We start from the raw sequence: 26,819 nt of genomic DNA, 5'->3' as shown, positions 1-26,819 counted from the left end.
CATTCCAAATGAAACAAACAGGGAAAAATACATCCCTTCATATTTCTCCCAGGACAGTGTAACTTTGCTCCATGCAGTCTCCCTGACCTCACCAGTCAAGATGAGCAGCAAGGCCAAGGCAGACCCTGGGGAAGGGTTTAGCCTTCACCTAGGTAAGGAAACCAGCTGCAGCATTTCTGGGAGAGCCTGTGCCCACTCAGCTTCCTGCCTCTTCCCAAATCTTCCTCCTCTATCTCATCCCTCAGTCATGGACTAGAACAAGACAAGGCAAACCGACTAAACCCAACCGTTGCCACAGGAACACTCCTGTGCCCCTTACCAGCATGAGGAATAGGACAATCCGCAACAGCCACACTCGACCTTTCCCTGTTTGATGGATAAAGTTTGACAGAAAGACTATTCCCGCATGATTGCCAGGTCAATTTTTAGAGCTGGTAGCTTTAAATAATCACTTGAATCTTTTGAGTGCTGTTACAAATTCAAAGTGTAAATATTTTCTATAGCTAAGATAAATATCTTAATAGTATTAATGCTGGGAATAGCAAGAAATCCCTGCATTGCTGCCTGTTGAAACAAGACCACTGAAACAGGACTGCACCTCAAATAATGAGAAAATCATGAGAAAAGTATCTAATTCTCATGTATTTCCCCTGGAAATGGGCAGCTGAAGGGAACAGCTGGGCATTACTGACTCTGGACTGAAGTTTTTTTTAGTTTAGAAGCTGGATGACTTCATGAAAGCCTCATGTCTCCCACAGGCTGAAGCCGTTTGGTCGCTAAGCTGTTTGACAGCTGATAGGACACACTGCATTTGAGAATCCATAGGTCTGAGGATCCACAGGCTGCTGTAATTCTACAGCCTGAGAATTACGACAGAAAGTATCTGCAGACCCCCATTCCTGCCCCGGCTCCCCGTTTATTCCCTTCATGTGCAGGAAAACGTAACATACTAACTACAGGGTTAGAGAGAAGTCTGAGGCAGAGCTGATCCTGTTCCACACCTACGGATTTTGGCCACACCTCACTATTATCATATGAAAAGAAAAAGAAAAAAATACCCAAACAAGCGAAAGGAAAGCAACCTGGTATGTGGCTGATTCCAAACAACAACAGCGTGCAGGCTCATAAATGCTTCAGAATTGACCAAGAGGAAGCACGTTTCGTGATGACACAATCTTGTTGCTGTAGTCATTCATCGAAGGGAAACTCCCACAGGAAAAGGCATAAAGCTGCTCAGGGAAAGCAAAGAGGCTGCTCAGTGCTAGGCAGCCAAACCTGGGGTTCGATTCACACAGAGCTAAGCATGAGCACCAGCCAAGGCCCTTTCCAGTTTTTTTCTGTGTCCCTCAGGGGTAGTTCAGGGTGTGGTTTGGCCCAGCAAGGAACTTCTTACAGAGCATCAAGTGCAGATGGTGGTGCCAGCAGCACACATCCCTCCTTCTCCTCCACCAGACCCTTCTGGCTGGCTGCAGGAGGGGCACCCTGGGGAGGCTTCGGCGAGCACTATGGGGAAAGCATCATCCTGGGTGGGAATGAGAAACAGACTATGCAGAACCTGAATGAGCGCTTGGCTGCCTACCTGGACAAGGTCCGTGCCTTAGAAGCAGCCAACGCTCAGCTGGAGAGCTGCATCCTAGAGTGGCACAGGACAAAGTCTCATGGAAAGAGGCATGACTTCAACCAGTACGAGCAAAACGTCACTGACATGCAAAGACAGGTAAGTCAGAGCTGGGACTGTGTCATTCTGTGCTCTTCTGAGAAATCTGGGTTCTCCTTTATGCTAATGGCTTTCCTGTAAAGAAGTTAAATAAAACCTTTGAAATGTTAGAAATCCTCAGGAAGGTCGTTCCAGGACCTGGGCATAAGCATTCTTTGTGCTCACAAGGAGGAGACTAGGCACGAGAAAGGCTGGAAGGGGGCAAGGGGGATTCTGCAGAGACTGGCAGAATAAAGGGATCCGTGTGCTGCCAAGTGTTCCTTTCTGTACTGAAACTGGGGTTTGAGTAACTGCGTCTGGCAGAACTTGGTCTTTTTGACTGCACAGGTATCGAGCAAATTACAAAGCAGGAGGAGTGCAGAGCCTGCCCCTCTCCTGCCACTGTCTCCAGACAGACTGGGGCATTCCAGCTCTTTGATTCCTGTGGTAGCAGACAATGAAACTACAGGAGTTTGGGGACCAATGAGCTTATGTAATCAGATGGAAAAATACTTCATTGTAATTAAGAAAATAGCAGTGACAAATTCCTTGTGGATGTTTTCACTATAATTAAAAGGAGAATTTCTGGTTCCTGCCAGTAGTTAATATTAATGTTCAACAGTAACTCTTTCAGTCTCCCAAACTCACGTGTCTTCAAATTTAAGCATAATATTAATCTGTATTCATAATGAACATCCTTAGCACTATTACCATCTGTGTGACTAATCAGTGCAATTAACTTTACATACCCATATGGGGCAAAACCCAAAGCTCTTCCAAAAGCAATGCTGTCGTTTACCCTCCACTTTTTATAATACAATTACCTGGCATTCTCAAGATCCTGAGAAATTCTTTTCAAAAAGCCTTGGAAATGGTGTTAATTCACATCTTTGCTGACTGGGGCCAGGGACTTAATCAAACTCCATGCTCACAGTTAAAAGTGTTGCCTGCAGGCAGTAGATGAGGTGCTCCGACCACAGCCTGTGTACAGAGAGCCAGAACTGTCATCACCCATTTCTGTTTTAAGGATAAAGAAAGGTCACTGTCCCCAGACCTGGCACTTGGGCTCTTTCATTTTTAACAGAGAAATAAAAATTTGTCCATCAAGACCATATCGGTGTTCAGGTTGATTTAGAATTAATGAATCAGAAAGGATTAATGAACCAGAAAGGATTAGGAAGACAATAAGCATAAAACCATGATGCTGATTGGGGTAAAGCCCTCACTTTTGAATAGGTTGTACCCAAACTGCTTATTTTTAACACTCACCCCTTAAACAGCTGTCCCTGGCCACAGACACCTGGAGGCTGGTGGCTGTCCTGGATGTGGAAGGAAAGGCCAGGAAAGGATAATTTACAGGTGACAATCCAGTGATTGAACCCAGAATTTTTACTTTCTCTATAAAGTACTGGAATTAGCAGCATGTCTGCCAGTAAAATGAGTGAAAATATAGCATCTAATTATTAACCATAATTAAATTAATTAAATGTTAATTTAAAAGGTGAAACTAATTTAGCACCTAAAATAAAATTTAGACTAAATTTAGGGTCCTATATCAAATAATCCAGAATGTCTATGATATGCTGCCTGTCTGAACTTGGAGACATATAATCATTTGGGTCCTACATTTTTAACCACACTCTCCTGGATACTTGAATTCAGGATGAACATGCCAGATGGAGCAACAAATTTTGGGAAAAGCCTTGCTTCAGCCTGATTCCATTCTAATTCAGATTCATAATGAAATAGCACCTGTTCTTCAGGTGACTGTCTCATTCAAACACCTTGTTCCACCAAATAAGCAAAGTTATCTACAGAGCATTCCAGGAGATGGGAGGAAGGACATGAGACATGAAAGGTGAAGCCATTGCAGGAAGCCTTCTTGGAAAATCCCTGTTTTGAGAAGGAATTGGAGTGTATTTCCTATACAATAATGTGTGAGTTCTTAATGAAGCTGTCTGACAGTTTGCAGACTGGTACTAGAGATGCAGTCATGTTCATGATGGATGCATTAAGGAATTCCATGTGACTATTAAGAGATAATTGCCACATGTGAGCTCTCCTGCTGGCTGCAGAGCAACTGGGGCCACACGGCAGTGGGCAAAGCACTGACCAGTGCTCAGATCACACAGAGTCACACAGCAATTCTGTACATGGCACAAAGCTGAAGAACTCGTGTTGTTTTCTCATTGCCTTGTATGTTCTACGAGGCTGGATTCAAGAATTGCCTCTTCTCTGACGCCAAATTCCAGGCAGTCACACATTCAGGGTATTGTTAGAGTTCTTGAGCTGGCCTTGATCTTGTCCCAGGGCAGTATCCGAGGTGTGCTGCTAATTGCTCAGGAATGCACAGTCTGTTAGCAGATTAGTTAAACATTCCACAGCACTTTCTTCTTTACTACAGAGGTGAACCTTTGACACTTCAGGAGAATTTTGTCATTTCCTTGTTTCTTTGTGATTCACTGATGTGTGGGAAGTTTACTCCAAGGTGTTGAGAGCTCTGTAAATGACTTCTGTGTGGCCACAGTGCCCCTTGGTTTGCTCTGTGGATGCTGAGGGAAGGTAGCTGGTGGGATGGCAACCACACTCCTCTTTCCTCTCTGTTAGAAAAGGACATGATGCCCTGCATTTATGATTTCGTGACAATTATGTATGAGTTCCTGTTGGAATTCTTTCAAAGATTTTGCACGGAATGCTGGACTCAGATCTATAGCTAAAAGCTGTTCCATGTTGTCGGACACATGAGACTTCCCAGTGCATGCTGAGTACACCAAAGGAATGAGGTTGTGCTTCATCCTGCACCTTTTAGGGCAATTTTAAAATCCCAAAGCAAAATCAGACACCTGAATCAATCACTCCATGCTGCTGGTTGATTCAGAGCAGCTATAGGTGCATAACTGAATGGACCACAACAACCAGATGCCAGTGAGTGCAACTCCAGGCTTAAGCCTGTGGTGGGTTTAGGGTCCTGCCAGTGAGTCGCTGCCACCATCACTGCTGTGCATCACAACACCAGCTCAGCGAGGTGTTCATGCACAGGCTACTTCTTAGCATAACATTAATTCCAGCATTTTCATTGTACTCAGACATGGCTTAATGGTTCTTACTGAAATTTGCCCTAAAGATGCCCAAGGCAGCTTTGTCAGCAATGCTGAACAGGATCAGAATCCAGTCTCAAAACCAGAGGAAGGCAGTGACTGTTACTCTGTAATAGACCATGAAGCTTGTGTAATGTAATTCATATCCTCTACTTGGCCAGGAAAAAGATGATGCCTCCTGGTTCATACCCTCAAAAAAAGTAAGAAAAAGAGTAAAGAAAGATTATGGACAAAAATTGCAAAACACTTAAGTTAATCAGGAAACTGAACTGCTTTTATTCCTGTGGTCCCCTTAGCATGGAAATTCTACTATTTAGATGCTTCCTATGAGCAGCAAAGAGGCTAAACCAGCACAGGTTATTTACTGTTACCCCATGGCAACACTGACTCTCCAGCTGGATTCTCTGTTTTCCAGATTGAGGATAGCAAGATCACCAATGCCAGTATCCTTTTACAAATCGATAACGCTAACATGGCAACTGAAGACTTCAGGCTCAAGTAAGCACTTCTTTGGTTTCCTCATTAAGTTTGAAAGAGGATTAAACTAAACATTGCTTTTTCTTGCTAATCCAATAGGGAAGTGATTTTACTGAGGTTTTCTGTTGATGCTGGATGAATAAAAACAATGTAGAACAGGGGAAAAAACCCAAAAGGATATAAAACCCACAAATGATTGCTGAAGAACCTTGAGTCACGCTGTTTATGATACTTAGTGCAGGTCCTGACGAGCAGGTTTGACAGCAGACACTTGATACTTGTGACAAAAGGCACTTAAAACTGTCATCTGGGATTACAAATTATGCCCTCTAAGCACTGCACTTCCTAGTCCAGCCCAAATCTATTTCCTGGACTTAATCACCTCTTCTGTCCAGCTCCGCAGGGAACACCTGTCCTTCAGTAGCTTCTGCTTTGGAGTCCTGTATGCTGTGCACAGTAACTGGGCTGGTTGCCTCCCTGGTTCCCAGTACAGTCTGATTTTCAGTACATAGAAAGACAGTTCTCAGACCAACTAAAAAGACAAAATTCTTCGACAGAAAACATTCAGGCAGTTCTTTCTGAAGGAAAGGATTTGACACTTCTGTAAGACTTCTTAGGAATCCGGAAGATTATAAAAAAATATCTCAGCTTTTGGTAATATTGTGACAAACTTGGACACCCTGAGCAGTGCCAGCCTTTCATTATCAGTCAGTAGTGTCACAAAAGGAACCAGTGGAACTACGTTGAGGGATGGAACTCAGTCTGAGTTTACAGGTGAATGGCGAAGCACCAATAGAGCCCATAAAATATGGAGTAAACGGAGAGATGCTGAGGAGCAAAAGTGCTTCCCATGCCCAAGGGAAGACACGGCAGCATCTCCCTGCCTTTGGCTCACTACAGACACTGCAAGAGGTTAGAGAGGAATGTTAGTAACTGGCTTCCATCACATTTTTCTTGTTTTTCTGAAGGACTCAAAAGTCACCATTTTGGAAAAACTACAGCAAGCACTGATTGCTGGTACTCTTTTCAGAGAGTTGTATTCTCAAAGCTTTCCCAATCTGGCGAATGTTAAAATGCAAAAAGGGAAGTGAACAAAAGAAATTTTTTTTCCTACCATATAGGAGGAGTTATGAGGGAGAAAGGAAAGTGAAATACAAAAAAAAAGAAACTCATTGTTAAGACTATTCTAAAATATTTGAATAACATATGTTAGAAACAGAATTGGTTTCTTTGGTTGGTTGTTCTCTCTAGCTCCCTACACAGACTAAGCAAGTCTACTTCTCTTTATACAAGAGCCTGAATCAGGCAGTTCTCAACACGCACGTTGTGTCTTCTCTTTCCTCATAAAGATACGAAGCCGAGAAGTGTCGCAGGCAGGGAGTGCAGCTGGATGTGGAGAACCTGCGGAAGGAGCTCGATGGCATGACCATTATTACCACAGATCTGGAAATGGAAATTGAAGGCTTAAGAGAAGAGCACATCCTTAGGAGGAAAGACCATGAGGAGGTAGAAAAAGTTCCACTTGGTAAAATCCTATCACACAAATCTTTACTACTATGTAATTAACTGAGTAAGACCCACAATCTGTAAGTGGGATTGATGATTCAGGACCTAATCCTGTTTCTGAAGCAGCCAATGAGAGTCAGGTGAGGCAAAAAGTCTGTATCTGCTTTACCAATTACACTGGGGTTTCAGAGAGAACAGATTGCTGGAGTCTCTCCCACCCATCTGTCATGCACAGCTATTAATAACTGACATATTGGACAGAAATGCTCTCAGAAAAGCTTAGATAAAAATACACAGAGTGCTGCTGGGTTTTACTCATCACAGAGTTTTTCCTCAGTTCTGCATCTATCATTTCCCACACTCACAGAAGCATGGAGGGGTTGAGGGTTGGAAGGGACCTCTTTAGGTCCCCTTGTCCAGCCCCCCTAAACTCAAGCAGGGTCACCCAGAACAGGCTGAACTGAGAAAAACAGACCTCAAATTCCTGAAGAATCAAAATTAAAAAGAATGGTTGGTGAAGTCAGGCAAAATTACTCATTCTTGCAAAATCCTAAGCACAGTAATTAGATAATAATTCTCAAAAGCCACACTACTCTGAATTCTCCAGAGCTATACTCAGGGCTCTCTGTTATTCCCACATTTATAATTCCACTGCTTGAAACTTGCTGGTTTCGCTTGATCTGGTGTTTGCAGTTATTACCTAACACAGGACCAAACGTCCTGCTCAGTGTCTGTGGGTTATTAAAGTGGAGAATAAAACACAGGGGTTTTATTTCACAGTGTAGGTGTAGCTGCCTTTGGCCGACCCCCTTACAGCCCAGGATAGTTCTTGGAAGCAAGGGACCAACAGAGCCATCTCTGTGTCCAGCTGATCCGCATACCATGATGTCATACCCCGAAAGGCTCCTTTGCCTGGGTGCTTTGAAAATGGTACCAGGCACAGAAGGTTGTGCTACACTGAAAGGAATGTTACCCTACCTGCCCAACTGGTCCTGTAATTATGTTGTTTACACAGTAATTATATGCTTTAATCCAATTATTCCTTTAACAATTACATAGAACTTTTACATTAGTCTCCTGTAAACTTAGTTATAGTTCCATAAATATTAACATAAAGGGTAAGAAAGATGAAATTACTGTTAGATTTTCATCAAAAGTTTTGGGTTTCTTATAGATAAATAAATAAAAAATGTCAGTTCTTCTTCATTAAGTCAATGTCTTCTAGAAACATTCCATGAAAAGATCTTCTTGCATGTTTTTTATTGAGTTCTGCCACAGAAGCAAATATGTCACTGGTTTAAGTCACATCAGAGTATTGTCAATATATAAATTTTTCAAATACTGTTAACTTAATGTATTTATAACAATTCCCCCCCAAACCACTCTGGGATTCTGTGGCTCTATGAAAACTTTCCACTTCCGTAAGTGAGTTTAATTATTCCCTCTGCTAACACATGAACAGGATATGGAAGCCAATCGCTCCTCACAAGACTTCAAAGTCAATGTAAAAGTAAACGCAGCCCCTCCTCAGGACTTAGGCAAGATTCTGGCAGAAATAAGAGAAGATTATGAGGCCATAATTGAAAAGAATCGTCTAAGCCTGGACAACTGGTACAAAGAACAGGTAACAGCTATTCCTTGCTCATTTCCAAGCCCCCTGTGGCTGTACCTGCCTGACCAGAGTCTGTGAGCTTTTCTCTTCCTTCTGCTCCACAGAGTGCAGCAATGTCCCTGGCAGCAACCCCTAATCCCGAGCAGATCCAGCACAACGAGAACGAGATCAAGGAGCTAAGGCGGACTTTGCAGTCCCTGGACATTGAGCTGCAGGCACAGATTAGTAAGGTATCTGCTGCAGACATCTTGGGCTGCTCACTCACTCCATATATTCTCAGAAGTCGTCATGGACCAATTCTCCATTTAAATCCACAGCCTTGCATAACTTTATTGCAGTTGTTAAAGTATGAGGGAAAGTGGAATTCAGATCATGCTCGACTTTGCCAAAATATGCAAAATAGCTTCAGCAACTATCACCAGGAAGTGAAAAATTTATGTCTCTCCTTACAACAAAATATGAGGAGAAGAAAAGGGATAGCTGACTCCAAGTCTAGAAAGAAAATGTGTCCAGAAGACAGACAGTAACGCAAAGAATGCAAAGTTCATATTTACAAGCCCTGTTATCATGCATGAAATACATGAACTGTGAAAAATATTGGTAGGGAACTTTCAGAAACATTACACAGCTCTTACACAGGTTAAAGCTCACATTCCAGTGACCTGGAGACTTTGGAGCAATTCTGGACAGTTCATGCAGAACTGACAGGACAGACAGCAGTTTCAGGAGCAGAGCTTTGAGCAGAACGGATATAGCAGGGATAAATGACTCAGTTTTGCCTCTCATGCACACATGGCACAGCTTTGTGGTTCTGCTGCCTTCACAGGAATAGTTATGCAAATGCAAAAGTGTTTAAATTACCACAGCCTTAATTTTGCAATCTTCTAGCTAGAGACCAAATTTGCTGGTATTTCTGTGTTATATCTACCACATAAATAATAATCATGGTCTTGGTATTATCTGCCCCGTCAGAAACACATGCTGGAAGACACCTTGGCTGACACTCGGAATTACTACGCTGCTGTGCTTCAAAACATGCAGCAGATCATCTCCAGGTGTGAGGAAGAGCTGAGCCAGGTTCGTCATGACATGAAGCAGCAAAATAACCAATACAAGGTTCTTCTTGGGATCAAAACCCGCCTGGAAAAGGAAATTTCCACGTACCGCCTGCTGCTGGAAGGGAATGCTGACGGGTAAGGCAGAGCTGCCCCGACTGGAACAGATGAGAGTCCTCATATTTGGATTATTTATTTGTTTATTTGTTTATGCTTAATCAAAGCTTGTGAGTCCCATACTACAACAAGGGTTGGTATTTTAATGTGACAGATCATAATAAAAAGCCAAAGCCACTCAGAGTACAGAGACACTGGTATCCATGTAATTTGGATTACCTAAATTAATATAACTTTTTATTAAAAAAAAAAAATTCTCCACTCCCACAGCATGGTCATCTCAGCACAGGAGAATGCTGGCCTCATCTTTATTCTCTCATCTGATTTGTATGAAGTCAGAAAAGGAACATCAGCAGCCTTTAGAACTGAAACTCTCAGGCAGGCAAGACAGAGTGACCCCAGGTGTGAGGGTATTTGTCAGAAACCAAATTGGGAGCAACCTAAGCAATTCCAAATACAGAAGAAACAATGCACCTGTCCCTGGGAGCAGTAGTGAATGTGCCCAGGGATGGTTTCCAGTGAGAGTATCTACCAAAGGGAAAGCTCACATGGTATAAAAGCATCATTCTTTTTCCTTGTTTTTTTTTAAACTTTATCTCAATGGGATGGGGTCTCCTTAGAATCAGTGAGAAGGGGATGAATAACTTCTTGAAATTAGTGTAACATTATTTTCTCTCTATTTCATTATCTTCACAGGACAGCAAGAAAATCTGAAACTAAAGGTAAAAGTTCCTTACTTTGTTCTCTGTAGTGACTCTTAATTACTGTCATTTCCAATCAGATTTTACTCACAGCAATTTTAACCTCACCTGAGTGAACTGTGGAGGGTGTGCATGGCAGGCTCATGCAAGCCTTTGAGAAGCATTTCAGTGGTTCCTGACTGCTGTGAAGGGCTCACTGCAGAGCCCACTGGGCTGTGCCTGCCCATGGGCTGCCTCAGCCCCAGCCCTTTCAGTAACACACATGGCCAGAGCTCAGGCTCCAAACTAAAGCTTTCCTGGGATATGAGGAGGCAAGGAGACTCTGCTGGGTGACTAAAACAGTGTTAGGGATTGAGAGCAAACCAAAAATCTGCATGTCTGGAAACTCATATTCTGGCATGAGCAGGACCTGCAGACATCCAGGATAATCTGCTGGATTTGCATTGGCTGGGCTGTTGCTGTGTTATTCATTTGCCCTGACCTGGACCAGACCCAGGGTGACTTTCTGGCAGCACATTTCACACAGAGCAATAACAGATATTGACTTAAAGGAAAACATGTAGAGATAACTGAGTTGAGGAGGCAGCAGGCAAATGACTGTAAATGAAGCTTTCCCTGCATCACCTTGTCTCAGCATTTCCCCTTGACTAACTAAACTTCCCTTTCTTTCAGAACACTCTGGGCTGAGCAACCGAAAGCTCAAAGCGATTGTCCACGACAGCGTGAATGGGGAGGTGGTGTCCTCCACCATCAACGAGATCCCCCCGCAAGCCTGAAGGAAACCTCTGCCAGCCACTGGCTTTCCCGGCAGCAGCTCCCATGGCCCCTCTGGGAACAGGGTGCTGTGGGCTGGCTCCCTGTGTGTCAAACAGGGATCCTGCAGTGAACATGCTTCTAAAATGATCTGCAGCCTAACACTGCAAAGTGCCACACAGAGCTGGGTATAGCTGACATTGGTAGTTTAAAGAGCTTTTAGTCACCAAAATGCTGAAGAAAAGCTGTCCAATTAAAGTGACTCGCTCAGCTAGTGACAGATGTATTGTGAACATCTCCCCAGGGCAGGAATATCCATCTGGGATTCAGTTACCGCTCTGCAAATTAGCTATAATTTAAGGGGAATAATCTCTCAACTTTTTTCCTGGTCTTATGCCTGTCACCATATACCTCACTGCAGCCAATAAATTTTTATCCATTATTTGTTCTGGTCCTTGGAATATCTGATTTTGCTTTCCCTTACATATGCCCAGTCCACTGTGGCAGTGTCACTGACATGGGTCAGGACAGCCAAAGCCTTGTTGTTTCAGGAAGGACAATACTGGAAGGCCACAGAAGAGGAAAGAGGCACACAAGTTACAGGTGACATTACATGAGCAAAACTATTCAATATATACAACTTATCAATGTCATCATTTAAAACAGCATTATGAGTAGGAGTGTTGTGAAGTCACTTTACTAAAAAAAGTCCCCCAGAAACGTTTCTTTATTCTTCAGTTTGAGGGAAATTTTCTTGCACTGTCTTTACACACTTTCCCTCAGAGCCTGTAAGCACTTTTCCAGACACTCATTCTTTCTTGATGACCCAGGTAATTCAAAAAACCATCTCAGTTATTTGGTCTCAAATTAATGTTCAGTGTCTCGGTCGAAGGGCTCTGCAGTCAGGCCAGACTGGTGTTACAGTGCTTGCTAATGTCAGGGCAAGCTGTCGGCTTTAGCCAAACCCAGGCTTCCTCCCATTCTCAGCTCAGCCCAATGCCAGAGTCAGCAGCAGACCCTGACAGCAGTAGAGCTACGCAAAGATAAAATCTTGGCAAGGAAAAAAGAAATATCATTAGGATATTCAGATGAAGAAGAGTGTAAGGCAGAAGGAAGAGAGACCAAATAGAATATAATGAGTGTGTCAGGGATTTGCATTCCAAAGTCACCGTCTGTGTGTCCAGGGCAGTCTTGCATTCATGAGAGACATTGTCATCATGGCCCGTCATCCCCACTCACCATGGACTCTCACAAAAGGGCTCCTGTTACCTGCCTTACTTTGAAACAGGGCTCACAAAGGAAGGGGGAAATCTCAAAGGAAATGCAGATTAAACTGAACAAAGTCCACTTCTGTGATACAATGTTCTGCTACTGGCATGTTCCGACCAGTTCCTGATCCCCCTTTGCCCCCCGCACCTCAACTCTCCACCCTTCTTGCACAAAGAGATCCCAAAAGCACTGGATGGATTACCTAATGGTTTCTTTAAACTGGGTAAAACTTGTAATACAGGATTAGTAACTCCTGGCTAATTAAGAGTGTCCTTCCTTATGGCTTACCAGATCTAACAAGCCAGACCTGGTGTTTGCAGCATCTGGACAAAATGTGCCCAGGTTTTCTTGAACAATTTTCTGTGTTATTTAAAGATATGCTCATTTATCAGATTTACATAGCAGAGCCACAATGTTGTGACACAAATAATTATAAAAACTTCTAAGTAGCCCCTTATTTCTACATCAAAGAAAAGAATGTGCTTTGTGCTGGGTTATTGTACTGAACTACAAGAAAGAAGAAGGAAAAGCGAATATTTGAAGTGCTTTATGGAACACACCTGTCCTTATTTCACATTCCTGAGCAATGCTCTGGCTTTACTCTGCCCTGGTGTCCCCTCATGCAGAGGTGAGATGCACTCCCCGTGCCCTGTGGCTGTGGTCTGAGCGGTGCTGGATAAGAGGCAGCGGAATTCCTGTTCTCCTCTGCTAAGAAGCAGCAGAATTCCCACTCCCCTCCACCACTCTGATGATTTTAACCTTCTCTTACACCTGTACTGTTGCTCTCTGTACAGGCCAGACCAGTACAGCTCACAGCACCATCCTCACAGCTCACCCTGTGATTGACACCATCATGCACCAATGGCTCCAAGACAGACATTCAAGTGTCTTTTACTAGGTGGAGTAAACCAATTAGTCCTTAAACATACAAATATGCGTTACACCACATTCTGTTTGTTTCTGGAAAAAATTGCTTATGTCTGGAGAATCTTTCACAGCTCCAGAATGCTCTGTACAACTGCAGATTTCCTTTGTGTTGAACAGCTCGTGACACCATGTCACCAGCCATGTGTGTCCTGTATCTGGTGGTTACTCATTACCTCTGAATTTGTGCTCCAGTAGATAAGCTATGCATTCCTGAATGTATTTAGGGTGGGTCTACACCCTAAATAATAAATAATGATGCTAATATTTACCACTTGCATGCACTATTAACATCACATTCTCACACCACGCTGAGAGATTAAGTCAGGGAGATAATGAATGGGGGCTGTATTATCATTCCCATTTTATTGCCTGAGAAATTGGAAAAAGAGATGACACAACTCGCTCAAGGCTGCAAAGAAAGTCACTGAGAGCCACTAAATTAGAATCCATCACTTCACAGCTTCTACTTAGCAGGCTATTAGATAATACAACTTCCTGAAGAGCCATTCCCCACTCACAGCAATCCTGCCAGTGTCTGATTGCTCGGAAGAGATAATGCTATTGATTCATTCTAAGTGTTTATGGCTGGTCAGGACCCTGCACATACTCTGATTATGTTCTTCAGTGTACCTGTGCCAACAGCCCGACTGAAATGAGTGCTGTACAGAACACTGCTGGCAGCTTTGGCGGCTTTGTAGTATTTGGGAGACTTTTAAGAGCACAGGTGGTGCTGCTTCTGATCTCAGAGCAGTGGCTTGAAGGGAAGGAAATCTTCAGGATTGTGATGATGTATGGCTTGAAAAATGACTTTATTAATTCATTGTATTGAAACTGATTGAACTCTGCCAGCTGGTATTTGTTCTCCTTCAGTATTCCATACACACACAAGTGCCATTTCGACACCAAGAAAGTGATGGACCCAGGCACAAAGAAAGTGCAATTTGAAAAATATGAAGCATTATTAAAAACAACACCCTCCAAGTGAATAAATTCTATTTCCCATAAATGGAAAAGGATAGCAAAGAAACATCAGCAGGAAAGAACAGCACTTCTCAGTATAAGTGAATGATGCAACAATACCTCTTCAAACCAACAAGATACAGGAACTGGCCTATAAAAGGAGGCTGAAACCATCAGCGTTCACAACTGGCTCCTTGCAGTTTCACCTGCCATTTAAGGCAGTCCTGCACAGAATAATCCTCAGCATGACTTCCAAGAGCCTTGACTGCACTCCAGCCTGGGCATGAGTCACAGCTCATTTCACTTGTAGAAATGTTAAAACTTATTAAGGTGTATTACAATAGGCAGCTTTGGTAAGTGAAGTGTTGATCCCCTGGAAGAAGTGTGCGATGAGGTAATGCAGTCATGGTTTGTGCTATTAATCACACATTCTTCTGGGGAGCTGGCCCCACACTGCTGGGGTTCAGCCTTATTTATCAACAGCCACATCTGTAGAATGAAAATTTTTGCTTTCTGCTTTCCTGGTTAATGCAGATGCAAAATTAACAAAGTCACTTCAGAAAGAGAAGAAAAGAAATCTTGCCTTTATAGCACTGCTAAACCCACTGGTTCTACGGATTATTGAAGCAGAGAGAATAGGTAGAAGAGCCGGTAAAACATTTCACAATGTCCACACCCTGACCTATAAAGGTTTCTAAAGTTTTGCTAGGAGATGCCTGTTCCTGTGTATGAATCATTTAGAAAAAGGAAGAATCTATAAACAGGGAAGCAAGGAAAGAATAATGCCGGAGAGGCTGCACCCCCTGTCCCCCTAAGTCCTGCGTTATACAGCAAAAGCATGTTAATTATTGACTCTACCTGGACGTTTGGCTTGGTGAAATCACAACTAAAGTTTTACCATGTGTTGTTTCCTCATCATTCCTCCCTCTGTAAAATTTTTGATTCTTTTCAAACTGTACTTTTATGACATCTTTAATTGTGTGACTATACTGAAATGACCTACTTGAGCCCCAGGCCTAGGGCTGGCACAAACCAATTATCTGCAAAAATATTCAGTGAAGCAGAAGCATCAATGTCCAACAGTTTGGAGTGTCCCTATGGCAGGAGCCCCCACTCCGAGACATGACCTAATGGTGAGGCAGGTGCAGGGCTGCTTCTTCTGGACATGTTCATTTGCTTTTTGAATGTCTGAATATGCATCAGAAGCTTAAAGGCATAAAATCATAATACCAGCAGTGGTGAAGACACTTTCAATACCTATATAGACTTCGGGGGTAAATTTTTTGGCTTTCCAATGTCCTAAGGACAAGTCCAAAGGAGTCGATGTGACGGGCTGTAATTAGGCTCTATAGAAAGCAACAAAAATGAGGAATATAATTTGGAAAAATATATTTCAATTAAGAGGCATAATTAGCTGGAGCAGGCAGAGAAAAGGAGAAACAAACAGGCTGAAGTAGCTATAAACTACAGTTCTTCCTTAGAACAGAAGTTAAAGGTGTGCTGCCTTTAGAGAAATACTGGCTTTGGTGCAGCTCTGCATCCCCAAACCAACATATGAGAAAATAAAACATCAAATGCATCAAACAAAAAACTGGGAGTGACTCTTGCCAGAACAATTTCAAAGCAGGAAATCTATAACGTTGCTTCAAGCAGACAGAAATTGTGATCGTAAAGTTACCAGTGCAGGAAAGAAAACACATTTTTATGTCTTATTAGTAAGACAAATGACTAATTTTTGAAAGCCGCTCCAGCGCCCAGGCTCTGCTTTCAGGTTAGTCTCACGAGAAACAATCTCAAGACAGTCTAAGAATGGATCCACTGGAAATAACATTGCTTCTGTGCAGAACAAAAACAATAAAAACACAACTAAAGCAACCTTTTCTTTAATGTCTACAGCCTATCGCTGCCTAAAAATTGAGATACTCAAGCATCAGTCATAAAAAAGGATGTAATTCAAAGGGATAATGAACACTCTCTGTCCTCAAAGACTCAGATGTCAGAATTTAGAAAGATAGCCCATTCTTCTTGCCATTGCTTCCAAACCCACTCCATACACAGCACTGAACTCCTTAATTACGGCTGGTGGCTCTGAAAAGAAATATTCCTCTAAACGTTTGGCGAGAAGAGCGATGCAACGAAATGTCCTGTGGATATAGGCCCAGGAAAGTGGATAATATGAGAAATCTCGTTATGTAATCCGTGAGGCTTTTTCCCCTTGCTCAAGTTCCGCACGTATTCTCCCGCGGTGCACAGCACAGAGAGGGCTGGAGGCAGCTCCGTTCCGAAGGCCGGTGGTGGCCTCTAGTGACAAGCAGGTAGATCCGCACGGAGCCTGTCCCCGCTCCTGCCGCTCCTCTGGGGCTCCTGAGGCTGGGGAACAACTTCTAACTGGAAATTTCTGCTGCAATATTTGTGCAATGTACGTTACTAACAGTGCCAGACTTTCTCCAGGGGAGTATGGAGACGGATTTTCGGCCTGTTTCCTTTATTTTGCTTTTTTAGTACCTGCTTTCCTGACACAGATCTGGACGCTGGGATGGTATTTTGGCTTCCAAGCAGCTGATAGCTTGCTCCTGGTTGTACAAACCCCTGGAGTGGGGATGCCGTGGGATCGCTGGAATGCACTAAAGGATGATATTCCAGAGTGGTCCCCAAACAAGAAGCTGCAGCTGTGCCTCTACCCAAGCACCTCCTGGCATTTTGAATGCAATCATACCCTGGGGGGAAATTGAGTTTTTCTTCTGATTTGGGGGCTCCAAGTGTGGCACAAGTGAGATTCCCGAAACCACAAGGATTTTTTTTTAATTAATAAAAAAATCTACACAGATGTGAACATATGCAATACAGTGTGTTTGTACATATCTTTTATGGTGTACGATCAGTGTGTGCTTATATTTGCATACGGCCATGGAAATTGTATTTGCCTCCTGAATCATATAAATATGAAATACTTTTCATAGATACTGAACTACTCCAGCATTATGGACTTGAGTCAGTAAGCTGAAATTCTCTCCAGTTCACTGGTTTCCTCATTTCCCTGACACTTCAGTTGCACAGGGTTTTTCCAAGAGAGAGAGAGATCTGCCAGCAGTCCTTGTTAAAGCTAATCTTAATGGCACTTTTGGGGGATAAAAAAGAGAAGGTTCGTTTGTGTGGCCTGGAGCTGTTTTTGTTGGCACTGAGATCTGATTCTGTTCTAGGAGAGCAGCTGAGACAGGAAAGGCAGCTCCTGACTTTCATTTTCCACCTGTGGCTGGGGAGGGATGGAACCCACACACTGCCTTATGCACTCCAGGAGCTGGAGCACCTCTCTAAGTACCATAAATATGTAAAGTAATGTTTTAACTTACCCCTCTGGTCAAAGCTCCAAGCAGAAAGAAATAAGGTGCAGTGGTTTGATGACAGAGGTATTTTCATTGGACAAAAGATAAAAAGGAGAGGGAAATGAGGGAAAAAAATATGTGAGGCAGACAGTGTAAGATCTTGAGCTGCAAATGTTCAGGGCTTAGGTGAATCCAGATGAGTTGGTGACATCATCCAGAACTTTCTCTCCTCTGATCCCATTCAGCAAAGCATAAAGCACTTGGCTTTGGTCCTTGGAGAGAGCAGGCTTCACAGGCATTGGCATTAACAGGAGGTGCAAAGGTAGTTAAGAAGAGAAGGAGGGGAACATCTCAGACCCAGAAATACTGAATACTGGAATATGGCTGGAACATTGAACACTGAATGCATCTCTCTTGAATGCACTTTGCACAGCAGACATCTTTTCAGGACTGTAGTGCTGATCTTTCCAAATCAAACTGTAATGATGCTAAACCCAAACACAGGGACCAACAAAAGGGTGTTGGATTTCACTCCTAGAATGGATCATCTCTACAGACTGCTAAAAGACTTTGCTTTATTTCAGTCTCTATGTCAGCCAAAAGAAAAGCATCTGTTCCACCTAAAGGCAGCAGAAATACAGACCCACAGCTGGGTGTGTCTTTTTCCTTGAACGCTCCAGACTGGTTGCCCATGGCTGGTTAGCACAGGTGAGTCAGATGGAATGGTATCCACATTATCAGAGCCCTGCAGGACTTATCTCCGTGGCCCTCTAATGCACATTAAACTTCTGCCACACAGGTGACATTTCTTCATGAAATCAAACAATTCGTAAGTGTTGCTATAAATGTTTTATTATGTCTACAGCCATTCCCCTCTGACTGAGCACGTCACTGAAAGGAAGTGTTACCTGTGAATCCACAGACTGTGCTCTACAGCTCCCACAACTAAATCTGGAGCTGAAACTGCTCTGCTGAGCTAAAGCACCAGCAAACTGTTACAGCACTTTTTCCATGCTGACCAAAACTGCAGTACTGGACAAGAGATTTTTAGGTTGCCCAGTATCTATTTGGATAACTTATTCTTACAACCAATAAAATTAAAAAATAAATAAAAATGAGGCAGCCCATGTTCTTGCAGATAATTTCTGGGCATAGTCCAGGGGTGGAGGAGGCCAAGGCCACTCCCAACTTATGCCTTGAGAAGCCCCTTGCCCTCCAGCCCGTCTGGGGCCTCGCCCTCCCCTCACTGCCATGGCTCCAGTTTCAGGGCTCCCTCTGGCAGTTTCCAGTGATTGACACAACCAGTCAAGATATGTTTCATGGAAAAAAGTGTACTGAACCAAAACCAGGAGAAAACCTCACCTCTGGTGTGAACCTATCTTGATCCTAGCAAATATTCTAGCTTTTTGGAGGGTATAGAAGCATATATAAAATAAGACCAGAAAAATTGTCAGTAAACAATTTAGGGATAAGAACAAAAAGAACACTAAGAAAATTCAGCCTTATATCTTTTCACATCAGGTTTGCACGATGCCATTGCTCGGTGCTTCCCCTTGCATACATCTCAGACACTTCTGCTTAACAGTGTAGAAGAAAATAATTGCTGGAGGTTCAGCTTGAACAAAAGCAGCACAGCCATAATGTGTGACCTAAGACTGATGCTCACTTTAATTCAGATCGCTGACTTCTTTTTTCATTTACTCACTAAATGAAAAAATAGAACCTCCAAACGATGTTTAGAAAAAATATCACCAAGGTAACATGAAAACTAATTTTAGTAAATACTGAGAAGACAATGCGGAATGTTTGCTCTTAAGTAGACTGCCACAGAATCCTGCAGAGATCTAGGCAGTCAGATATAGGGCCAAGGGATGTAAGAACAGCAGGATCTCTTCTGTACTTCTCTTACATTCTAAAGGTGTAAGCTCTGCTCTACTAAAATGTGTAATTCTTACTCAGCCGGAATAATTTCAATGGACAAAAGACAACGTACCTTGAGTCTCTGTAATGACACACTAAATGTCATGGCCAGTGTACTTTGGTTTCACATCTCATAAAGACTTTTTTATTACAAGTTACACCCAAAGAAGTTCAAGGTCCAAAGACACACCACAGCATCCTCCTAGAAAAAAAATCCTGCCCTGCACACTGATTGCTTTGGTTTGGAAGCTGTGTTTCCAGAATAGCCAAATACAACAGTTTAACTCTCTGACTTGAGCCAAGACCAGTTAGACTAATCCCTAGCACAGTAACTGAAAAAACTTGGCAGTGCTGATTCCCTAATATTCTGGGTTGGGTGCTCTCAGAAACCTGAAGGTGCCTCCAATACACAGTTCAATGCCTTCAAAGCTCAGTGTCTCACCAATTTCTTTGCCCCAAGGCTGGGAGATCAGTACATACAGCAGCTGCTCTCACTAACACAAGCCATATGTGCTCATTGTTCTACCTGACAGTATCAGTAACACACATAAGCACTGTCAGTGCAATGCCCCAGAAGCTGCACCTCCACACTGTCCCGACACTCACCTGCCACCTGCTCTCCTGCAGCACTAACAACCCCTCAGCAATCGGGTTCTCTCCTTGCTTTCCAAATTCTCCATGCACTTTCTGTATCAAGTGTACAGCACAGTCAGCTCAGGAGCCTCTGCACGATCAGCAGTAGGGCTGTTGGGTTTCTTCATGCCATGCAAAGGCAGCTGGTTTCCTGTTAATGACCTGAGCCCCTGTGTTGGGGACAGACCCCTCCAGCATGGCACTTGTTAGCTGGTGGTCTCTGGAATATTGATGAGGCAGGAAGGAAACTTGTTTTGCTTCAACTTCAGCCACGCAGGAGGGCTGGAGGCTTGTTCTGCTGGAAGCTGGAACGCAACGCTTCCTGCCACTCAGACTTCAACATCTCACATGTGAGACACAGGGGGGTGTGAAGGTTTCCAATATTCTCATTCCTCCTACCTCACTTAAGGGCAAAGAAATACCCTTCCCACTTAGTCTCAGCTGTACTGAAAGCTCGAATTCCACTTGCAAGGGTTTTCTAATACCAGACAAATGCATATCCAATCCAAGCTGATGGCAACAGCCTCCACTCTCCACTGGCAGTGTAGATGTTGGTTTGTGCTTACTACAAAATGATTCACATGGTAGTACATCTGCCTCCTTTCTAATAATTTATACACTGTTCTAGACCGTCCTGAGGCCCAAGTTATTGCTTACTCAACAGAAATATAAATATTTTAAGTCTCTTGTCACATACAAGAGGCAACTCTCATTTTAAATTAATGCACTGCATAGGGGGCTAAGAACCCACTCATTTGTTCCAAAGGGCTACCAAGAGGATTGTCTGCAGGTACATGGTTATAAATGATTCAACAGATCATTTTTTGTTTATCTGTTATACAAAATAACAAAGCAAGCAAACTATCCAGGGAGTGTTCCTCAAACACAGACGAACAGATGAAAACCCCTTTAAATTATGGGGAGGGGGGGCAATATCCTGTGTGCTCTTTGTGCTGATACCAGTGAAATTCTGCGTCAACAGAGGTGGGGTTTCCAGCCACTGTGCTTCCTCTTGGACCTGGTATAAAGGTGCACAGTGCACACTCAGCTCCTCGCTGCCGTCTCTATCTGTGCTGCTTTACCTGCTTCAGTCCAGAAGACAAAGAGCACAAATGGCATTCTCCACCCGCAGCATCCAGTGGGGTACAAGCAACCATCTCCAGTCCTCGGCACCCAGTGTCAGTAGTCTGACCTCCAGGAAAATGTCCATCCAGAAGATCCAGGCACCCAGTGTCTACGGGGGAGCTGGGGGCTATGGCACCCGCATATCGACCAGCATCAGCTCTGGCCAAGGCCTCGGAGGGAGCTCCCAGCTCAGCATCACTGGTAGCGATGTGCTGCTCGCTGGCAATGAAAAATCAACTATGCAAAACCTGAACGATCGTTTGGCTGCGTACCTGGAGAGGGTGCGCTCACTGGAGAAGTCAAACTCCCTGATCGAGATGCAGATCAAGGAGTGGTATGAGAAGAACACCAAAAGCGCAGGGCAGGACTACAGCTCCTACTTCAAAACAATTGAAGAACTCCGAAATAAGGTAATAATTAGTATATAATAAAGAGATCGTAGAGCCCTCTATAAATATAGGAAATGCAATTATCAGTGAGAGAGAGAATAATCTGCTGTAGAAAATGTACTTTTCCAAACTGTAACTGGCCCAGCTGAGGAAAAAAAAGTTCAATTTTGATCATCTACAAATTAGTGACAGATTTTACGTCACTTGTAATACCAGATATATGCTTGCAGCGGTAAGTAATCTCATACCTGAAAAATCTTTGACTCAAAATTAACTAGTTCTATGATATTTGCCTTAGGTGGCTTTAATTAGAGAAAGTACTAATGGTAATCTATGTATTTAAATATAGTTTAGTAACAGTCTATTCCAAAGTTGGTGTTTAGAAAAGAAGGACAAATGCTCAGAAAAAAATTAAAGATCACTACTTAAAATAGTAAATTACCACCACCGGAAACAATGAAATATTCCCAGCAATCAGCTGACATATTTGTCAAATCATGTTTCCAGAATTTCCTTCAATCTTTCCTCTGTTATTTTTTATCAGTTCTACTTCCCAGCATTTTAAAGCAGATTCCTTCAGAGAGCAGTTCATCCCAACTATTCAATACTCTTATGTTGTGACAGGAGAATTTCCCTTTTGAACATCCCTAACTCCTTTCATGCACTTCAGATGGAACTTAGCTTTAAACCCAGCTAACAAACAGCTGAGTGAAGCAGGATGAAGCCCATTTACAGTATTCATTCCCAGGAAAGGATTGAATGTGGCTTTCTTGAGTGCAAACTTTCATTGCTTGTCCACCATTCCCTTTAGATTTCTGCTGCCCAGATGGAAAATGCCGGGCTTGTCCTGCAGATCGACAATGCCAAGCTGGCTGCTGATGACTTTAGGCTGAAGTAAGTTCCATGATTTTGTATTTATTCTCTTTCATGCTCCTCTTATTTAGGAAAGCTTCCACTTATTGGAATCTGTGCCAAGAAGTGAACATTTTTCAATTTCAGTTTAATGAAAATTTCACAATGACGGTCGTAATTACTGATTCTAACATTTACACCAAACTGTTGCATTCCAATGATGACAAAAGGCACCTTATTGGACAGGTTTGAGAACGAACACCTGCTCAAGCAGAGTGTGGAGAGCGACATCACCGGACTGCTCCGTGTCCGTGACGACCTGACTCTGACGAAATCTGACCTGGAGTCCCAGATTGAGAATATAACTGAGGAACTCGTTTTCCTTAGGAAGAACCATGAAGAGGTGAGAGCAGCTGAGCACTGCCAGGGAGAGGGGTTCTGAGTGGCAAACACAAACAGCCTCGCTAGGAAGCACTTCTGTCCTTCCTGGAAGCAGCATAACTGTGTGTGGCATTAAGGGACATCTAAGCTGTCAGGGGTCAAAGGCTGAACATTCCTCCATTCCAGAAACGAATGAGGGAAGGTTTGCTCTAAGAATAATATTTAGTTTAGGAATTGCTACCCCAAAAAGTACACAAATGGGAGCCATGACTTCTGCCCTCATTCCATGGGTCCGGTTGTGAAGAAATAATTCTTATAATACATTTATCTATGATATAGCATTTATTGCTATAAAGTAAGTAAACTGTTCTAAGATGAGGTGCACTAAACAGTATTTACAAGGTGATTAAGTTGTCCTGCCCCGAGGTACTATTAAGGATTAGTCCTGTGTGTGTAGATGTTGAGTTTGTATCCAATGCCCAGGAGTGACAGCTCCCTGCAGCTGATGCTAACACAGTCCCCATGCTGCAGGACCGTGACAGGCTGCGCAAAGAGGCGAGTGGCTCCGTGAACGTGGCAGTAGATGCTGCTCCCGGCATTGATCTCGCAGCTATTATGGAAAACATGAGAAAGCAATATGAAGAAATGGCAGAAAAGAACCGCCAAGAAGCCAAAGAACATTTTGAAAAGCAGGTAAAGTCAACTGCTTAAATATCAGCAAGAACCTCGGTCATGCCTGGCTGCAGTTCACAGTCCCTCCATTCCTCATTCCAGACAGCAGAACTGAACCAGGAAGTTGCCCTCAATGTTGAACGGCTGGGGGTCCAAAGGAAAGAGATCATGGAACGGAGGCAGGTCTTCCAAAGCCTGGAGCTGGAATTACAGAGCCTGCTGACCATGGTAAATAACAAAAAGCAAAATAAGGACTGTGGATAGCAGAGAGTTACACAGATAAATAGAGGAATGAGGGGCTTTACAATCAAAATGTTATTTTAACAGAAAAATGTATCTTCTGAATGACATGTCTCTGTTCTTCCCATGGACTATAGAAAGAGACCCTGGAAGGCTCTGTGGCTGAAACAGAAGCACGGTACAGTTATCAACTCGCCCAGATACAGGGAGCAATTTCCAGTCTGGAGGCTCAGCTGAGGCAGCTCCGAGCTGACATGGAGGCTCAGAACAATGAGTACAGCACCCTGCTGGATATCAAGACTCGCTTGGAGATGGAGATTGCCACATACCGCCGGCTGCTGGAGGGAGAGGAAAGCAGGTGAGCATACACATGGCTTTGCATGTTGGTTTGGTTTTTGTGTCAAATCTGCCTCTCTCCAACTGCTTTGGGGTGGGGAAGTCTGTTGCCCAGTTCTGAGCCAGAGAATCAGAGCAGGCTGCCGTTCAGGCTGGGCTGCTGAAGCTGCTGTGGAATTTTGAGGTGGGCTCTCCCAGCCTACAGACTGTCACTCTGTGAGCTGGGGAGTTGGGCAGATGTTCACATGCCAGGAACATCAGTAATGCAGTTTTGGATCAACTTGTCCGTGTGGGTTAAGCAGAGAGTGGAACTTCCCCCCAGATTCTACCTGTTCAGCTGTTCTGGCTCAGGAACTAGATCGGGTGTACCTGCGTAGGATGAAGTCCTGGCATTGCAGAGATGAGTCTGCAGATTAACTGCAGCTACAGCTTATGCTTACCAAGTTTCACTTTAACTGAGAGAACTCGTTCTACTGAGTTATCTCCTGGTTAAATGTCTTGATGAAAGGGGATTTGTTGGGGAAGATGGAACAGGAAAACCTTGGAAATATGATTGCCTGACAAAAGATTTTGGGAATATGAAAACTACAGGCAACATCGAAATGAAAGCCACTTTTGAAATACCAGGTGTTAGTTACTGAACAACTAGAAAACAATGGTATGGCCACTGAAGTAATCCCCTCTTGATGAAACAATACCCTCTGCTTGCAAACAGGTCCAAGGGTCAGAGCAGACCCTACTAGCTCAGCAGAAGGGGTCCAAAGAGTAGTTTTTAGAAGTTAAGATGTAACACTCTATGGTAATATAAGAACTCTTATAGGCTGTATGTAAATGCTATAGGATTTGTATCTTGTATTAGATTGGTTAGTGACAATTAGAATATTCAGTACAGAAGATGATTTATTGTATTGTAACCAGGACTTCAGACTTTTCTTCTCTATTCCTCTCTTCCACTTCTACTCTTACTTCCACTCTTGCTCTTACACCCTCTCTCTCTCTCTCACCTGCTTACTCTCTTGGGCCTGCTCAGAGCTGAGTCTAGCAGCTCTGAGCAGTGCCCCAATACCCACGCCCTTTACAATAAACCGACTGTGTCCCAAGACCTGCCTATAGAGATCTCTCCATCCGTCTCCGTCCCGACCGAACCCGCCCGTAACCTACAGGGATTAGCTGTCCTGATCAAACACACAGGAAATGCACAAGGATGTTTCTTCAATACATGAGTTGCCATATATTTACATTTTCTAATTTATAATTTGAACAGGAATTTAGAACCAATAGCATCAATAGAAGAGCTTGAAAAAGGTATGTCCCACCAACTTCTTTCTGTTTTGATGGTTGCCTGTTGAAATGTTATGGAATGATTAGCCTGATGTAAAACAACAGCTTCAGAGCAAATAATCATCCAGTGGGATCTCACACCAAGAAAGCAATCAACTGTATGGTTACCCTACAGGGACTATAAAACCTGGGTTTATAGATACAATTCTGGTGCCCAGTGTAAATCCACAGACCCACCTTACCCATTCTGTGATTCTGTGAGTCCTCACACAGCCAAGAGAACAACAGAGAGTTACTGAATTCCCCTCTGGAGAACTGCAGAAGCATTTGTTTCTCCCTACTGGCGGCACAGGGAGACTGAGGCTCCCTCATTACATACCCAGTTTCATAGCAAAAATTTCCAATTTGGTGTAAGTCTATCCCAAGGCTTTAGGTCTACAAGTCTGTGCTAAACTGAAGCAAAGCTATCAAGATTGGTAGAGAGTTATTGAACCCAGTGTCCACTACAGTCTATGGGCAACATACTCAATCTCCAAAAGAGGAGAAGCCACACCCTGCACACTGCAAAAGTTTACCTCAAGTACCTGTGGGTTGAAGATGCTTTTTGCTATTTCCTCATCAACTTCTACTACTGCAGCAGCATTATTCTGTTAATGTACATTGCATTTAATTAATTCTCTTTTCAATTTCCTTAACAGAATCAAGTAAACTTAAGAAGATCAAGACAATAGTTGAGGAGGTGGTTGATGGCAAGGTTGTCTCCTCTGAGGTCAGAGAGTTTGAAGAGAAGATGTAAATGGCACCAGCAGAGGAGATGCCTCTGAGTTTCCTGGAGCTGATGCCAAAACGAAAAGATTTATAAAGAATCTGATCTAATTCACCCCAAACCTAAAGGGTTGAAAAATGCCAAATTATCAAATCTTAAACAATTGTTGTTGTTGTTATTGTGGGGGAGCATTAATAAAAATCTGTAAGTTACAACATAAAAGACTTTGGGTCTACTTACATAGTGACTGAGTACCTTGATGAAAGAAAATCAAGTCAGCCTGGTATAAATGTATAATTGCTTCCAACAGAGATAAAAATGGAAGTATTAGGTTTTTAAAATACATTAAGACATCAGTTCATCCCATCTTTTCTGAATGTGAACTCCCACTCAAACACAAAGCAGCTTCACCTCATTAAAACCTGATTTTAATAAGACGTATCGATTTGCTTTTCATAATAAATTAACATGAAAAAATAAATTGAAGAAGCCTATTGGATACTTTTCATGCTCTGTGAATGATTATGTCACCAGGGACTACAGCAAGCCAAGATATTTTATCAATAAGAATATATTTGAAATGATCTCTCTCAAAACTTTCTGTGCAAATAGTGTTCCCTGTCCCATAGGGAGGCCCCTGTGCCACACCTGGATCCTCAGTCCCAGGAGTTTACATTTTCCTCTTGAGAACATAAACACACAAAGCTCTTCCCTACGAAATCTCACCTGT

At 43.1% G+C, this 26,819-nt stretch overlaps 2 protein-coding genes across 2 annotated transcripts; both read left to right on the top strand.

Annotated features, from left to right (window-relative positions):
* The first annotated feature begins 1,072 nt into the window (after positions 1-1,072).
* Positions 1,073-11,457, top strand: LOC116435423 (keratin, type I cytoskeletal 23-like). The gene is made up of 8 exons (XM_032091759.1): positions 1,073-1,717; positions 5,210-5,292; positions 6,621-6,777; positions 8,240-8,401; positions 8,494-8,619; positions 9,362-9,582; positions 10,258-10,283; positions 10,935-11,457. Exons 1-8 carry the CDS (start codon positions 1,088-1,090, stop codon positions 11,036-11,038), a joined length of 1,509 nt encoding a protein of 502 aa, XP_031947650.1. The 5' UTR covers positions 1,073-1,087; the 3' UTR covers positions 11,039-11,457.
* Positions 11,458-20,610: 9,153 nt separating this feature from the next.
* LOC116435421 (keratin, type I cytoskeletal 20-like) lies at positions 20,611-26,642 on the top strand. The gene is made up of 8 exons (XM_032091754.1): positions 20,611-21,582; positions 22,373-22,455; positions 22,660-22,816; positions 23,326-23,487; positions 23,569-23,694; positions 23,844-24,064; positions 25,307-25,347; positions 26,022-26,642. The coding sequence occupies exons 1-8, from the start codon at positions 21,160-21,162 to the stop codon at positions 26,117-26,119; spliced, it is 1,311 nt and encodes a 436-aa protein (XP_031947645.1). The 5' UTR covers positions 20,611-21,159; the 3' UTR covers positions 26,120-26,642.
* The last annotated feature ends 177 nt before the right edge of the window (positions 26,643-26,819 follow it).

Source organism: Corvus moneduloides, chromosome 26, assembly GCF_009650955.1.
Source record: "Corvus moneduloides isolate bCorMon1 chromosome 26, bCorMon1.pri, whole genome shotgun sequence".
Classification (NCBI taxonomy): domain Eukaryota; kingdom Metazoa; phylum Chordata; class Aves; order Passeriformes; family Corvidae; genus Corvus; species Corvus moneduloides.
The sequence above is the reverse complement of the archived record's forward strand: the minus strand, read 5'-3'. Positions and strand labels throughout refer to the sequence as shown.